Genomic DNA, 18,342 nt, shown 5'->3' with positions numbered 1-18,342 from the left:
TACTGAAGTTACCATGCTTCAGAAAACATTTTGACACAGTGAAAAATTTGAGGTAAGTAAAGCACCAAATATACTAATCCTAAATTTGACTGAACATATTCAGGAACTGGCAATTGATTACATCTTTGCTAAATACCAAGACTCCTGTTGTTGACCAGTTTAGAATATCCTCAAGACTGCAGAGCACTCTGTTGTTAACACTGCAAGATGTGAAGAATGGCACTGGATTTTAAGGAAAAAGTTTATAACTGCTATTGCATCAAGGTCTTAATTAAGCACAATACGTCATTTTTCCTGATGGGGCATGTATACAGATTAAACTTAATTTCCTGACTCAAAAAAAATCAAATATATTTTTCTAATTCATATAAAGCAGAATTTCTACTCTAGTCCCACAGCTGACCCTGCTGTGAGCAGCAGGTTGGATCAGATCACCTCTGAGGTCCCTTTCAACAAGCATTATCCTCTGAGCACCTGTGCACTTGTGGTCCTCCATCAGTTGAGAAATGGATTCTGAAGAGAAGAGGGCAAAAAATGGCAGTCTACAAGAGAAGCTAAGTGTTCATTTTATAACCTTGTTTTTAAACTAGCACAGGAGAAAATACTTCATTTTTTTATAAAGTTACATTTTTCTGAAGCTTGCTTTGCAGGCTCAGTGGTGTAGTTTTTTTTGGTGTGGTTTTTTTTTTTTTTGTTTGTTTTGTTACAGTACTACTTGAAGAAACTAAACCTGGCTGTTTAATTCTAGATGGTACAAATCACATATTTGATACTAAGCTGACTTACAAAAGAAAGAGAAAAGTTGAAGTTATCCATTAGTTAAAGAATTATAACAGTAAATTAGCTGCTTCCAGACTTTGTAAACCCGAGGATAAAGATTGTAATTTTCCCTTAATAGAGATTTAAGCTTCCAGAAAACCCTGCACTAATGCGGATTTTCTCCACATATACGCACATGCGCAAATGCACAAATTCAAGAAAAACATATTGCATCACATCTGCCTAAGGAGATAGTCTCTGACAATTTATTGCTTAACATTAAACACTTAATTTTTTGGACTACAACTACATAGGTTTGTCATTACATTCGTTTTAAACCAAATCCATGGTTTTCTAAGTAACATTGCTAACACATTTTCTAGAGAGATAATATAATTTTTATCAGCTTTTTCCATTAAATACTGTATTTCGCTGCCATAGGGGTACCATATTAAAAAAATTACAAAAGTACAAACACCTTGTCTAGAATTAACTACTGAATTATTAAATGCCACTGCAGTGTTGTTACAATGAATGTGATAATCTAGAACAACACTAAAATATCTTTATTTCTTGTTTTCTCTGGTTCTAGAAGATAGCCCAGTGACAGTCCAAAGTTTAAAAGCTTAAAATAATAAAAAAAAATTATTTCTGATTTTTACCATTTACTGCATAATCCTGCATAATATATCACAATTATACATGCAGATTAAAAGTTTTTTGAGCATCCATTTTATAATACATATGCCAGTCAATATCTATTATGATATTTACACTATATATTTAAAAATCGCTGTATCAATAGAGAACAGCACTTCCCCCTCCCTCCCCTTAAACAGAAGATAAGTTTTACTTTTCAACTTAGCTACTAATTGTTAGATCAGGTAACCTAGAACAAAAGAGTAATGCTGAAAAGTACCTCAACCATTTGAAGTGTCTGAGATCAGTGAAAAGGAATAGCAAAAATACCCACTAGCGTCTGCAGTCTCGTTTAAAAAAATAAAAAGGCAAAAGGAAGCAGTGATCAATGATTCCTCTGTGCATTCCAGTCAACAATCCCCAGCACTGGCATTAGGCAATTCAGTTCAAAACCATACAATGCAGACTATACACAAAGTCCCAGTTTGAAACATATGCCGCAACACAAGGGCAAACTCTCACAAATAATACAGCTCACGCTGCCTCCAGAAAGTACCCCTCGAGATGCCCAGCGGATTGGTTAATGATCCTTCCCAGGCCAGAGCCCTGCATGTAGTCTGGTCATGATTAGAATGCAAGAAGTGCAACATTAACAATTAATAGGTTTTAAATATATCAGAAACTGGGGTGGATTACGGCATGCTGGAAAAATAAAACAGTATCTCTCTGTTAGAAGATTAATGCTGCAGGGTAAGCCGATCGCAGATCACCACACAAAATTATCGTCTTCCTCGCAAGGAGGAAGGGAGGGAGTAGGAAAGAGAGAAGAGTAATTTGTTGAGGTATATATTAGGAAATGACGCAGCATACTTTGCTCAGTGGGGAGCACCGGTATTTAATACCCAGTTCTATAAAACAAAATAACAACAGAAGCTAACAGCTACGACAAATGCAAATAAAAACCTGCACTATGCTATTTATGCTACGGCAAGAATTAATAGAGCAATTCACAGTGCTCTGGTAGCAGTAAAAAAGTTTAACAACCTCTTAGCCCTGTTCTCCTAGCTCAATTTGTTTAATATAAAGTTAAATTTTAAAATGTCTTTCCAATAAAGTTGAAGATACTATCTTTTTGCAATAAGTCTCCTTAAAACCACCTGAACTATCGAAGTAAGCAAGGGTTAACAGAATCTGGACAGGTTTCAGCAGTAATCTACTACTCATTCTTCTATTTTCTGTTTTCAGAACATGAAATAATCTACAACTACAGTGACTGGTGACAATGGCTTTCAAAGCACTTCAGAAAGATAGCAACAGACAATCCAAAAGCATAGAACTGCTCAAGTCTTCTGAAGCTCCGTCTAGTTTATTGTTTTATTCCCCAAAAGAATCATGTGTAGTTATCAAGAGAAGGGCAGGGGCAGCAAACCTGTGGTATTTTCCCCAACTATTTTCACAAGGTTCACATTTTTACTGAGGCAGGTCTTTTCTGTGTATTTGGTAAATCCCAGTGAGTTTCTCTTGCATAGTCATCCCTTAAACTGATGTAAAACATTACCTCCACTCACTGCAGTGAGTAACAATGCCTACAAGCTCCTGTGTCAAGAAACAATTCTTCTTGTTTAAATGTAGCTCCATGCAACGCAATTGTATGAGACCTGTACCCCATTCCAAATTATCTCTATGTTGCTCAGTCATTCTGTGAATGGAAAATATTCCATTCCTTTGAGCATCCTTATTGCCCTTCTCAGTTCCAGCAAAATTTATCAAATTCAGTCAAATACATTGAAGACATGGACAGGAAACATACACAATACTCAGGGTGAAACAGTACCAAACTCTGAGGTGATATTTTCCTGGAATCACTATTATAAATCTAAGATCTCACTCCCAAGTGTTAATTGCCAATTCACAGCACACTACTTCGAGTTTTGTGAAGTTTTCCCTGCATGTGCATCACTTTACATTTATCTAGATAGAACTTCACCAACCATTTGTTGTCTGGCTTCTCGGTCTCATTAAGGTCTTTGTCGTGGTTTAACTCCGGATAGCAAAATACCATGAAGCTGCTCTCACAAATCTCCCTCCCCTCCTCCAAAGGAGGGGAAGAATCAGTCATAGGCAAAAGAAATAAGGAAGCTCGTAAAACTGAGATAAGAACTTTTTACTTATTAAATCTAAATTGATATATACAAATACCACTAATAATAAATAATTAAAATAATAGGGAAAATAAAAGATACAATTATGATACAGTTGCTCACCACCCACTGATCAATGCACATCCAAGTGCTGAGTAGTGAGAGTCAGAGCCAGAGAGCCTGAGAGTCGCAGCCTGAGAGATGTCGCAGCAGATTCCGAGCGAACCTTATCAGCAATAGCACGACTGGGAAAACTAAACAAACCACCAACTCCCTCCCAAACGAGCCAGCACAGGAGTTAGCAAAGCAGCTAACACAGGAGTCAGGGAGAGTGTTAGCAAGTGCACGGGACGGAAGGAGCAAGAGAGGAAGGGAGCGAGCAATGGCTCCCGGGCCCCCTCCTCGCCTCTGCCCCGAGCATGATGTACTATGGAATGAAATACTTCCTTGGTCAGTTTGGGTCAGGTGTCTGAACTGTGTGTCCCTGCACTGCCTGTAGCAAGACAGCGAGAGCTGGGAACGCAGCTGCAGGATCAGAAGCTGAGAGAGACCTTGTATTCAGTGCAGGCATTCCCCAGTGCCAGCTAAGAACTTACCGGTGCTACTCTCTGCATCCAGGAACACAGCTTCCTAGCAGCCAGGGTAAAGAGATTTAACTCTTTCCTGGCTGAATCCAGCACAGTCTTTCACAATGTTTCGGTCTACCTTGGAAAACTTCACCACTCCTCAGCTCACCTCCCAAGTATCTTTTTGACTCATGCCAAATCAGTTTTCTTAAAAATCTTTGTCAAGGGGTTTTGTGACAAACCTTTTAGTAATTCAAAATATGTCAATTAAAAAACCATTATTCACATGTTTCTTGATGCCTATAAACAGGTTTGTAAAGAAGGATTTATTTTTAAAAAGGAACTATGTTGGACTTTACAGGCATTTTACAGTATGAGGTCTCCTCTTATACTACTTATATTGAGGTTTATATTAATTTGCCTGGTAAAAAAAGCTTATATTCTCCATGGAATGAGTTTTAAAATCTTACATCACATAGGCCACCTTTCAGTTCTCAGACACAAAAGCAGTTTTACATGAACTGTTACACATTATCATCAGTAATTCAACAACTTCATCCTTGAATTCTCACAGAAATCTCTTTACCAAAAACTCTCCCTGACCTGCTGTATGCCATGCTACCACAGATGCTTCTGATGCCTTCTGGGAACTGAACCAGACTACTAAGAGACATCAAAGTAGGCATAGCAAGGAGAAGAAAAAATGAGCAAGTGCTTCAGGAGAACTCCTTCAGTGAAACTGAAGTTCTCGTTACTTTAAAAGATCTCTTCAAACATAGCAGATTATACAAACACCAATTTGTGAGGCTCAGAAATAAACTGCACTGACCCTGTCGAGAGGTTAAGATGCTGCAAATAGAAAGGTTAAGTATCATTTCTAAGCCTTTTGTTTAAATGAGGTGACATTACATTGCAAGAAAAGCTGCTTTTTGCCATGTTGGAAATCCAAGGTATTTGTATTGGTTTTTGCTCAGGTGCAATCTCCAGTTTAAAAGTTTGGATAAACCTAGATGCTTATCTGAGTTGAAGCTTTTGGTGCTTGCCTAGTATCAGGGATAATTTGCTGGTTACACATCTGAAGTAGTGATAGTGTGATACACATTTGCCATTTCTACCTAATAACCTAATTTGTAATATTTCAGCTTCTTCATGATCTGCTTAGCTATTGAAGCATGCTAAGCAAGTGTCATACAAACTATTGCTACCAGTCTAACAAAAATCTGCACCCAAAAGCTCTGTCTTCTCATAATGGCAGCATAACCTTAAATATGAGCAAGGTTTAAAATTGTGACTGGGAATTTATGCCCTCAGTTCAGTTACCTCTCATCGTGATGTAGCTTGGATCAAATGTAGAGTTGTCTGTTAGACAAACATTTGTAAACAGAATATTGGTAAGTGGGTATAAGAGATTTAACTGAGTATCACTTAACCACTGGGTATTAAGAAGCTACTGAAAAAAACACTGAGAGTGCCCTACAGCATACTGCGCTGTTTTGCTCTGATAAAGCAAAATTTTAAACCGCACGTGGAACAAACTGATAACGTAATCCATTGTTTTCCTCTGGCAATCAAGAGGAGAAAACAGTGGCATATATGAATTACAGGGCAGGGGCAGCAACAGTGCTCCTCATTTGTGTGCTGCTATTATTAAGTAGGCAAACAGCAACAAACATCTTTATAGATCACAAGGCCTACATGAACTCATCCCGTGTTTGAGCTCCAATTGTCAGGAAAGCTGAACACACTGCCACTGTGGAGAATGACCATATGCTGAAGCTTATCCTGAATTCTGCTATACATACACAGCCTCGCAGCCTCCTACCATAACTGTACATATTATGATGACTAAAAGAGTGACACAAGTAAACACATGTACTCAACAGAGCACATATTTAAAATTCCCAGCATAAAATCAGAAACATTAACATTGTGATGCAATACTTGGCATTCTTGGCCAACACAAACTAGTAAAAATCTGTTCTCTCCACATTCATGCTGCTTTTGTCCCAACAGGGAACATTTTTCTCATTTGGCTAATGCCAAGTACAATTTACTGTTCAAACCAATGCTATATTGTTACACATTTCCTTGCTTACTTTGCATCACCAGGAACACTTGAATCAGCTCTACCTATGGAGCTCTACCTTAAAGGAGGCTGTAGTGAGGTGGGTGTCACTCTCTTTTCCAAGTAACAAGTGGCAGGACAAAAGGAAATGGCCTCAAGTTGTGCCAAGGGAGGCTTAGGTCACATATTAAGAAAAAAATCCTTCACTGAGAGGGCTGTCAAGCACTGGAACGGGCTGCCTAGGGAAGTGGTTGAGTCACCATCCCTGGAGGTATGCCCAGATGTAGCACTAAGGGGACATGGTTTACTGGTGGACTTGGTAGCATTAGCTTAATGGTCGGACTTGATGATCTTAAGGTTCTTTTCCAACCTGAACAATTCTATGGTTCCATGATGTGCACAACTTCCTTTTCTTGTGGGAATGCCATCAATGCTCCTTGTATATTGGCCTCCTTGACTAGCATAAAGCATGTCCCCACAGAGATGTATTGCTGTACAGTGAGCCTGTACTTCTCTCAACACCACCTCCCTACACCTCTATGCTCTTCACAACATTTTGGGGTTTGAAAAACCAGGCACATGTAAATGGCCAGCAAGCAAGTCATAGGAGGGCTTATGTCAGATTCCCAGCTGCTGATTCAGAGACTTGTGTTAATGTTTAATTAGAGCAGAAAGAATAATTAATTTACAACATTACAGGGTTTTTGTCGTAATCCTGTGGTCTAACTGAGGGTTGCTTTAATCACATTTTGTTGTTTAGCAGATTCTGTTAACGTACTTACACATAGCACATTTGCATAGAGCAAGAAATCTGGATCTCATTGAAAGCAAACCTAAGTGCATTCAGGTTACAACCAGTCCATTATTTTACTTTTTTTTTTCTTATGTAAATTCTGAGTAGATGTCTTTCCCCAAGTGCAGAGAAACGTGTCCACTAAGAAAGAAGTCAGACCACAGGGACTAATAACTCCTTTCCCTTACACATATTTCCCGAAATACAACATTGTACTCCGAAGTCAAACTCTCTGAATGCAAATTCTCACTCTGTTTGTCTGAAGCCACTTCACCTGAGCCTTATGTTATTCATTTGTAAAAGGGGGATAAAAATATTTGCAAGCTCACAAAAAGGCTGAAAGGTCCAAGTAACATGTTTACAACTCTTGAAAATCGTGTGATGGAAGATGCTGTATAACTGCTATTTTATGATTAAGGCTGCTATTATTCAGAAGACTCAGCTGTGTTCAGCTAAACAAAAACACACTACCAAAAACATGTTGCTTCCAGATCCAGCAAAAAATAAAAACATAGTCTGAGATTTGCTGAAAATCAAATCAATAACCTACTCTGAGAGCAAAGCTATTTTTGTTCCACTACCTATTACCATCTGACAGTAAAATAATTTGAATAGGTAAAATAATACAAAAAATTACCTTTCAGTAGAATCCTGCCTAAAGACTCAAGCCTAGGAGTCTGTAGTCAGAAAAGCAGCTTAAATAACATGTGGGGTAAACAGGATTCCTGATTCTTGCTTTCATCTTTAAGATGGTCCTCAGATATGACCCTGTTCTTCTTAGTAGTCTGCTTGAAGGTTTGCTGGCAATTTTCTTGCTCCCAGCCTGCTCCACAACACCAACAACACAAAGATGGATGGTATTCCATTAGGTAGATTTGAATTTCCTTTACAGTTCTGAACTGTGCAAAGAGAGGTTAAGGACAAATTCACGCCCTTGATTAATTGTGTGACCATGAGAGAATAAAGACTCAGGAAGTCTAGTCTTCTGAAATTAATTAATATCATTACCTCTCACATACTGAAAAGAAAATATCTAAAAATATGATAAATTATGTGTACATATACCTTTGAATATAAATGTATAAAATGGCTGAATATAAATGAACAAATCAGAACTGAGAATTGCATAAGTATACTGGCTGACAGCTGTCATCTACTCTTCACAGTAAGTAAGGAATAATAGGCTTTATTCATTTAAAAATCATAAACGATGCTTCTGTTTTGGGTTTTTTGGTTTCTTTTTGGATCAGTACCACATGCTACACAAACAGCCTTTAAAATGCTTTTGACTAAAAAGTGCTGTATTTAGATACGAAGCTTTAAAGGAACATTCCATTTCTAAGGAGAAGTCCTGAAACTTAATATAATATCAAAGTCTGGTGGTGAAGTTTTCTTTTTTTCTTTAAGTAAATCAGACAAAGCAAAGCAGAAACCTGTTTTCTAACAAATACATGAGCAAAAATGTGTCCCTAGTGTTGGGAAGCAGCTGAAGCTTGTGGTTTCTCTACTGCGAGACCACGCAGATTGAATACAGAAACCAGTTTAAAAGGCACAGATCTTCAAATCAGCCTTTCTCTGATAAATGAAATGAGCTGGTCAGTGCTTCAAACCTGTCTATCATAGTTTTTCAGGTATGCTAAAGGAAGATAGGTCACACATTATGATTTTAAATTGCTATACAGTACTTTTAAATTGTCATAAAATTGACTGTGCCTGGAACAGAAGACCACTAGCTATATCCACATTCAGAAAGAAAGAGTACAAGAATTAAATCTTAGCTAGATTCTTACAATTTATTTAGTAATAATTACTGTAGTAATTCTTAGTTTCTCACAGAGCAATGTGACACAGTTCTATGGGAGGGCAGGAAATCCAGCCAGGTAGTCTGGATGCTGCAAAAGTAGCCACTTCTCTATTCACCAGACACATGTAGAACTAACTTTCTCTAAAGGTGCTCTAGAATTTTGCTTAAGACAAGACTTATAATTAGAAACTAGTAAAACCTTTACAAGCAGAGTGGTGTAACACATGTGCCCTGTTTGTCTTCAAGTACAATTTTGCAACTGCTTGCTTTGAGGGGAGACATTTTCCTCATGGTCTACTTGCAGAACATCCTTCAGTGGTCTAATGCCTAGACTATTTAAGGCTAACAGTGCTCTCCCTTTAACCAGCTTGCTTGTGTCATGAACATACTAACAAGAAAGCTGTTCAATGCAGATAAAGGCTTCTTAGCTTATCCCTGTGCTGATCAGTAAAAGAAATAAATACTGTCAAAGTGTCAGAGAGACTACCTCCGAGTTTTCTGCAAAGACAGAGATGGAATAGGTAGCCAAGGAATAGATTTTCTATGAGTATTCAGCAAATGGTAAGATTTGTATGCAGTAACTATTTCCTTACAGAATTAGCCTGATGATCTAATTACTTGGAATTACTTCCATTACTACAATGGAAGTAGTGCAGCATTTAGCAACCATTTCTCAAAAACCACACCATGGATGCGGGAAAGGCTACTGCACTGGTGATTTCTGTTTCTCAGCAGTGCGCGTCAGAGACAGGGTTTCCCATCTGGCTATGTTCTGGGAACAGAGAAGAGGAAACTCACCCATTCCATTCCTGTTAAAGAAAATACAAAGTAACAGGAAACTTTAAACAATAATTAATGTTTGAAGACATTCTCCCTTAAAGCTAGTCTCTATTATTTTAAGTAAGATTTTTTTTTTCCTTGAGAATAATATATATTAAAGACTAGAAATGAGACAGTACTTTGTTAACTAGGTGAGTTTACATAAGAGCTGCTCTTTGAAGAGATTCTTGACAGGAACTAGGGAACCTGCATCTTCATGTTAAAATACCACAAACTGTAAAGGTTGTCAAAGACTGATTGACAACTCCCTTTTTTAGCAGCATTTTTTCCCCCATATCTAACTGTGTGTATCTTACCAGGTGTTTGCTTTAAGCTCAATCCTTTTTTTAGTTTCAGCTGCAAAGGCTCAAGTATTTTGTGGGGAAAAAGATAGCGCCTTAAATAGGCATTTTTCAGGGCCTCCAAAGGCTGAGAACAATTCTTACAAACACTGCTACAACAGTTCAAAGAGATCTCTGCTGGTTTTCATCAAAGCCATATAAAGGGCAAAGGAGCTCTGTAACCAGGTACAGTGAAAAAAGAGAGTCAGAGGAGAAAGCCAAGGGTAGCCACAGAGCAGAGGTCTGCGCTGACAGAACTTGGTCTGTATTATGTGGTTCCTGAACCACTGCTTTCCTCACCTGCAAATATCTGGGAAAACACCTATTATTCTCTTTTATTTCCTTTATAAAAGGGTAGCAGGCTGATTCTTCATGTTGTAGTTTGGATGATTTTGGCTATGACTTGGGAATTGCAAACTATTATGTCCATAATAAGTAAAAGCAAAATAGAAATGCTTTTAAGTGCTCGACAGGAGTAAAAGGCAGACCTGAAGTGTTTTTTGTGTCTGCATGACTACAAAAAAAGGGTCTAAAATGTCTGTAAGCAAAAAATCTTGCCATATCTTTATTAAAAGCATAACTAACAAATACCCCAAACAAAATATCCAGCTACCCCCCAAAACACCTCTCCTTCTAAGTTAATTGCTTAAATGTCCTTTCTGTGCTGTTAGTTAATGAGGGTAAAGTATAGCTCTGACAAAACTTCACCTGCTCTGTGGAGCAGCGTATTTCAGGGGGAAAGGAGCAGAGCAGGCCACGTCCCTCCACCAAAAGGGGAAATGAGAGCACGTGGACTGGCTGCTTCAGTGAAGAGGACCACAGATAATGGATTGGCAACATCCAATCGGCTGCATCTGTAATTTGCTCCTCCTGTGCAGGATCCTGAGCTCCAGAGCATACTTTGGCACTGCAGCAGAGGGCTGAGTGGCTGAATTCAGACCCTGCTGAGGAAACGGCCAGCTCCCGAGCCACGGCGCCGTGCCAGACGCAGAAGAGGCACTTGGCGCAGGGGAGCGAGGGAAGCCGGCAGTTGGAGTGCCCCACGCTCTTATCTGCAGACCTCCGCTTCTGCCTCGGCTGATTACTGGGCCCTTCAAATGACAACTAGGAGAGGCAGCAAATGAAAATAAGGGACATAATTGAAAAAGCAAAAGATGAAAGAACAAATTAGTCCGTCCCTGTAGTTATCCTGGGGGTAAGCCAGGGATACTTATTCCAGGCAGGGCTAATGCTGGAGAAGAGACACAGATTTCTGACTAAGTTACTAGTCAGCTCCTTCCCTTCCTGTAGCCCATTCCAGCTGGCTCACCTTCACTGGCAGATGTAAAATACTTCTGGTCCACTTTGCAAGGGGACTGAGGGAACTCTAATATAGAGTATCAGCAAAACCTACTTGAAGGGAAATAGACACTAAAGCAGTAACTAGGCCACATTAACCCCTGTGTCCTCTAGAATATGAAGGTATGAACCAGCATTTAGAAACTGATCATGGGCTAGTTAGATGGAAAATATTTCACTAATATGAAAGCTACAAGAGATGCTATAACATTTGATTACCCCTGAGGCCATAACAAACTCAGAAGGAAGCATATGAATTGCTGATTATTTTCTATGATGATAGAATCTGAGAAGTTGCTGATACTGCTTTTGTACAGACTGACAGGTCCCTAGCCGTATCACTGCAACTAAATTTGAACCATGTAATGCTGCTCTCATTTTAGGACAAGATAGAACACACTGGAGTTTTGAGGGTGTGTTTTTTGTTGTTTGGTTTTTTTTTTTTTTCTGGGGTGTATGCATCCTTTATAGGGAGATGCAGACAGCAATCATTTAGTTTGCCTTGCAAGATAAAGCCTGGCTTTCAGCCACTTTGGCATAAGCATCATGATAACCTTTCCATGATGTGATCACAAAACATCCTTTCTTCATTCAGTCCACAAGGAAGATGACATGAGAAAAATGAGTCAGGGAGGTGCTGAGAAAGAATGGTACAGAAGATGAAAGCCAGCGAGTGTAAAATGCAAGATTATACTATATTAAACACAAAATGGGGACCAAATTAAGATTACTGTGCAATCTCTGATTTACACTGACTTTATGCACTTGACTTTGAAGGCTTACAAATCTTGAAACATAATCAATATGCAAGAAGTTACATGTTAAAGAATCATAAAGCCACTGTAGTGTGCTAAAGAAGGGATCTACTTAAACAATACCTTTTCATACAGCTTTAATTCCAAATTGGAGGCACCAATTTGGGAAGTTACTGTAATGCTGTCTCCCATTCTGCTATAAATAAGAATATTTTAAGTAATGCCAGCCAAGAATTTAAGTCAAGCTAAGTGTTCCAGACAGAGGGGTATGAGTAACTGAGCAAAAGCTTTTAGAACTTGATGCCAGGACAAATGTGCTGTCACCTGTGGATCCACTGCTGCAGCACTTCTGAGACAGGGTTTGTCCTTCTGTGCAGCAGCTCAGGTCCAAGCTGTGACAGCATGATCATGCCTGTCCTGTTCTGACAAAACCATTTGCTGGTGCTGTGAAGAGACTTGGAAAGAAGAGAGCACCTATTCTGCTATTCCTTTCTGCTTGAAATCCTTCATTCTGCACTTACAAGAGCCCTTTCTGGCTGATTCATTGAAACAAAAAGGCACCCTTACTGAGAAATAAAGGCATGTATCCAAGGAGTTGCTGCAATCATTCCCCAATTAATTTTTCCTATATAAGAGGCAAATCTTAAGGAACAAAGACAAATTTAATTGGTGTGTGAATTGGTAAGTACTACACGTATGCCCACAGCATTTTTAGAACTGTTAATGTTTTTAGGAGAAACAGAAGGGAAGCATTTTAAACTAAATCACACAACCTCATTGAGAAAATAAGATATACTTGGAGTAGACATTTCTTTAAAAAAATTAGGATCTGCTCATTGCTTCATTTGAAAGAACCCCATGGAGGGAGAGAAGCAAGCAACCAGAACAATTTCACAAAGGAAATGGGAACATTGATGTTTCATCTGGAGCATCACAGATATTTTCAGAATTGAAAACTGTCAAAGTTAACTATGTAAGACAGGGTTTACCCCAGATTTTAAATATATTTCCATAAATAAGAAAAGTTGTTTTTGAAAAACTGTCGGGGGTGTACCTTTAAACATGTTTATAGTTAATATACTTTACCTTGTTTTTCCTGCCCTGGTAGTTACTCTATCAAACTCCTAAGCAGAAACTTTTCTTTTTTCAGGCCTCTGAAATTAAGTTAGAATCTACCTCCTGGCAACGTTTAGAAAAATGTTTCTGTATCTGACTGCCACTGAAAATTTAGAGGTGGATCTACAGACGTTCTCTCGTGACCATGTTTCTTTTTGCCACGTTCATTGAACAGTGGCCCTGGCCTGTGCTGCAGGATCCCTTCAATCCTACTGAAAGCAAAGAGACTGAGCACTGCACACTAGAGGTTTCACTGGCTACAGTCCTTGACAAGACCTCTTGTGAGTGAAGTGCACAGATTTCTCCACTGATCCATAAGGCAAATGATGGGTTTCTTTGTGGGATGGAACAAAAATCTCTTCAAATATTCTGATCCTGCACACTGAAAAATTAAGGCACTTGGGATGACGCATACATTATGGATTAACTGAATTTAGCTCCTACTCACTCAAACTTATTTTCTGGAAAAAGGCTTTTTACAAATTTTTACATAGTCTCCCCCCCCCTTTACAGTGAAAAAGAAAAAAAAGATGATATATCCACATGGAAGTCTACATTTGCAAAGGTTGAGTTAAGTTAAAAAGAAAGGAAGTGCATGACACATGGCATTCACTCTGCCTGTCAGTAGATAACCATGAATGATTTAGTTTTCCAATGAGCTTTAAAGTCCACTGTAAAAGACTGTTAGGGAGAATCAATACCTGCAAGATAAATGGCAAAGTCTGTGAACTAGAAATAGAGTAGCACTGAACTGCTGTTCCTAAAAACCAGAGTTTAAACATGCGGTGTCGGTGGTGCACAGCAGCATGATTTTACATAATTATCAAGAATTCCAAGGGAGGAAGTAGACACTGAGTTGACTTTTTTCTTTTAATAAAACCCATAGATGTTTGGCGAGGAATGACAAGTGTGAAGGATAAACACTCTGGGAATTAGGCAAATGGAATGTAACCCAGACAAATGTAAGCTAGCTTACATAGGCAAAACCAGTCTAAATATCAAAATTAACCTGTCTCTGGAGGCTACTGCAGCTCAGCAACTCAATAACACCACGAATAAGCAAATAGCGTTAGCTGACTCTACAACTAGAACATCCCTAAAAAAAGGTTCTACAAGTCTTTATGTACAGTTCTGTGAAAAAGCTCACCTATAAAACCACTGCAACTTGAAAGCAGACAAATCAATAACAAATAAAATTCTTGAATATACTAGAGGATGGAAAATTAATTTGAATTGCATCATGCCTAGAAGATGAGAATGGCACACTGCTTTCTTAAAATTGTACTGAGTTTTGGTCTTGCACTTTACACATACCTGAGTTTTTAAAATCTTTTATCTCTTTGTACACATGCACATACCCCCCCCAGTTTATTCACATGCCCGTCCCCACACCTTCCTCATAAACACACACTTTTCATATACACGTTTTGCAATGAATTAGTAATATTTTCTACAGTTTATAATACGTGTTGGACGGCTGATATTTGACAAGCTGGCTGATACGTTACCTCATAACCATCCCACAGCACCGCATGCTGGAGCACAAGGTCTGTCAGCAGGATGCATTTGAAAGTCATGAATTAAAAAAAAAGCAACCCTCTTGCTGTTTTAACTTCAGACAGAAGGTGAGTTTGTGAAAGGAAACACTTGGCAGTGGTTCAGCCGATCACTGTCTGGCAGTGGTGACCCTGCCTCCCTCTCCATCCCCCCCCGCAATTACACTGACAAGTGTGATGCTGTACAGTTCAGGCAGTGGTCACGTACGAGCATCTTGCACTCACTGACTTGACAGAAATGACCCAGAGCAGTTCCCTTCCTGTTGCTATTCGCTTACTATTTGCCGACTGGTTCCATGCTGTATTACCTCCACACGTGGAAACCTGAGTGGCAACATGCAAAATATTGGTGTTGGTGTACTCAATGCATTTAAGATAATAAACAAATACATTATAAAGTGCAATAGCAAAAAAGCATTTTGGTAACATTCAGAATCATTTTATGAGCTGTTAAAGAAGTGAGAATCGCAGATGAGGGCATGTTTTCTTACTGCTGCTGAAACATGGAGAACCACAGAAACATGGAGCATTGTTTTGCCAGTAATGGATTTTTTTGCAAGGATTCAAGATGCTTTACAATAAACTAAAATTTTTTTCACATTAGCTAGCTATGAAATTTTAGATTTTGTTATTATACAGTATTAACAAGATCCTCCAGTTGCCTCACTGTCTATAACAGATTTACCTTGCTTTATGTCTGTGGAAGATCTATGCCTTACCAGTCACACCTGTTTTTCCATTAGCTTTTGCCTTTTCCTATTTTACAGCACATGGAAATGCACACACCCAGGCAAATGCTCAAGATGATTCTATCACTCACCAAATCTCTATTGTGAGGATTTTTTCCAGTGTGCAAACACCATCCCAACAGGCCAAGTTAAAAAAGGATGGGCCCCGTTCACAGTGAGAAGGCTGGGTACGACTCAGACTTTTGCACAAAGGAACAGAAACACCACACCACAGACAAAAAGGGTTCTCAAACAGCAGAACCAGTCTGGAAAGCATACAGTGAACCTAAATGTGGAAACACCTTTACTTACTGTGTTAAAATTTGGGAAGAATCCAACAGCAGAGCTGCTGTCCACAGGGAAGGACATAAAGGGTTTGATATCCAGGGAAGGCTGCATCATCAAGGTAGGTGTGCGCACAAGGGTGGGAAGTGTAGTAGCGCCTGCCAAGAGCAAACAAAACCAGGAATTCACAATATTCTCCTTTCCGCATCACACACAGTATAGCTATCTCTTGCTGACACAAGTGCCAAGAAAAAATAATGCAGGGAGGTAATAAAGTGTTTCTGTAGGCGTTAATATCATTAAAAGAATGCTATTTCCACACACTACAGATGAGGCAGAGCACTTCCCTATGGCCATGGATGCTCAGACACTGAAGGGGAGACATACGGTATATAAATCACACTGGCAGGTAGCATAAATCCTTTCTAAAGCTGAAAAATTCTTCTGTGCCAAAAAGGCCAGGACAGGTGCCCATGGAAGTCAAATGCTTTTGCAATATCTGCTTGCCTATTAGACCAGCTAAGCACAGACAATACATGCAAGCTGAAATCCCGAGCCTTGTTTCCAAACAGTGAGCTCCATGCTTATTTTTCTCTTTTCTGACAGCATCTGTAAGATTCAAGTGCTGCACAAGCATTATTTCACCTAACATTTAAAAAAAATACCTTGTTTTACAGTGCAAGGCAAATATTAGAAAACAACCAACAATTAAATAATCAGCTAGCACATAAACCAACACAATTCTTTATGTGCAATGCAAATTAGCATGTCCATAATTGGAATCCAGATCTTTGTTTCCAAACAAGAGCTTTCCAGAAACCTCCATGCTGAAACTTTTTTCTGTATACACTTGAGAATCATTCTCCAGCAAGACCCTGAAGGAATGGGAAGGCACAGATGTCCAAATATTCATCTTTAACTAGCTACTTATCCTATTCACACAATAGTGTGCCTAGTACACAGTTGCAGCTATGCCTGTGGGAGTATTTTTTTCCTAAAATAACACAAAATAGATTTCAAATAAAATTTTTCTCATGGGAAGAAAAAAGAAATAAAGCACAGCAAAACAAACAAAACAACAAACAACAACAAAACTCCCTGATTCTCTTTCCTGGGTTGAATAAATTATTCAACACGGACCAGCGCAGGCATTGGAACACAAGTGTCCCACACCTCTAAAGGATGGTGAGTCACACTCTTCCTCTCCTTCCTCTACCAGAATTTCTCCATAATTACCTCTTCCTCCCACTCACCAGTGACCGGTACATCAGCCAGGAGCATAACAGTCCTCTTAGGACTTTCCCTGGTCTCAAGCAGATCTGGCATAATACCTACGCTTTTTCTCATAGAAGTTCTCTGGGCTCTTAAAACCCAGTCAGGAAGGAGAGGGGGAAAAAAAAAAAGAAAAAAAAAAAGAAGAAAACAAGTAATTTTCTCCCTCATCTCCCATGAAATCAAATCATTTGCATCTACCTGCAAGATGCCAGGAAATCCATATAGGCTACCTGAGTACCAGTCTTCTGTTAAGGGATCTCCCCTTCTCCCTCTTAAGGACATGCAGAATAGAAATTTTCCTCTTTTTCATCTCATCACCCTGCCTCCACTGACACAATTTCAAACCTTTCTTACAGTATCTAAGAGGAAAGCTGAGTTCAGAGCCAGATGGGGCTGCATGAATTTTTTGGATGACCACACACTTAGATAACTAGCCCTGAGCTCAAATTTTGTAGATGCTGTAGAGACAGTCATTTTGATCACATCTGCAAAGCAGTAAACATTATCTTACGGGCTAGCAGATGAATAGCAGGCTATAATCTATTCTCTGTTGCTTCTATAGGAAAAGTGTGATGATTGCAGAAAGATAGGTCACTGAAAACTATGCAGATAGAACTGCTGAACATCATCTCAACTGAGCTGCACAACTTGAAAGCAAAAAATATGCTTGAGACACTTTCCCCGGAATATTTTTACCTTCCTCTACCCCAATACTTTCATAAATATAAGTTTTATCTCTGCATAAGCCTAGGAAACTCTTTGGCAGTTGTGCTTAATTAACTAAGTCAAAGCTTATTCAAGTGGAGTCACAAACGTCAAAAACTAAAGGCTAACATGCCTATAGTTTCTTCTTCATATCCATAATGAAAAGAATGCATCAATAGGAAAGTAGTGTGTCAGGGGATTTATCCAAAGAAAATATCTTCAACTGCAAAAATGATTATTATTTCGCTAGCTGGTTCTGAAACAGTAGATTTACATAATTTATATTTCAGAGTTGTATTCAAACAGCAGCTATGCTGTATTCAAACCTAAAGCCCATAAAGTGCCATCATCAATCTAACTTCTACAAGTTTCTCTTTGAAGTTCATAAGCAATTAAAAGATCCATGAAGTCAAAAAAAGACCTGTCCTCTCTTTATATATACATACTTCAATTAAATTGAGACTGACATTTATAATCATAGTTAAACTAGGTTTCCAGTGCTGGCCTTAACCAAGGTATAGAAGACATTTGACATAAAAGTTTTAAAAATTAAAAAAAGCAATTAGCAACCTCCTGAAAACAATGCAGTATTCTATAAACTCCTTGACTGAGTACAGATCATTACATGTGACAAAACCATTTCAAATCTGTCTGCAG

At 38.8% G+C, this 18,342-nt stretch overlaps 1 protein-coding gene across 1 annotated transcript in view; it reads right to left on the bottom strand.

Annotated features, from left to right (window-relative positions):
• ZNF385B (zinc finger protein 385B) overlaps nt 1-18,342 on the bottom strand; it is a 128,388-nt gene that overhangs the window by 35,690 nt on the left and 74,356 nt on the right. The window contains exon 2 of the mRNA XM_010151709.1: nt 15,733-15,863. Within this exon, the coding sequence (XP_010150011.1) occupies nt 15,733-15,863 (131 nt within the window). The remainder of the gene's footprint in view (nt 1-15,732; nt 15,864-18,342) is intronic.

Source organism: Eurypyga helias, unplaced genomic scaffold (assembly GCF_000690775.1).
Source record: "Eurypyga helias isolate BGI_N326 unplaced genomic scaffold, ASM69077v1 scaffold2525, whole genome shotgun sequence".
NCBI classification, from domain to species: Eukaryota; Metazoa; Chordata; class Aves; order Eurypygiformes; family Eurypygidae; genus Eurypyga; species Eurypyga helias.
This window is presented reverse-complemented; position numbering and strand designations above follow the sequence as displayed.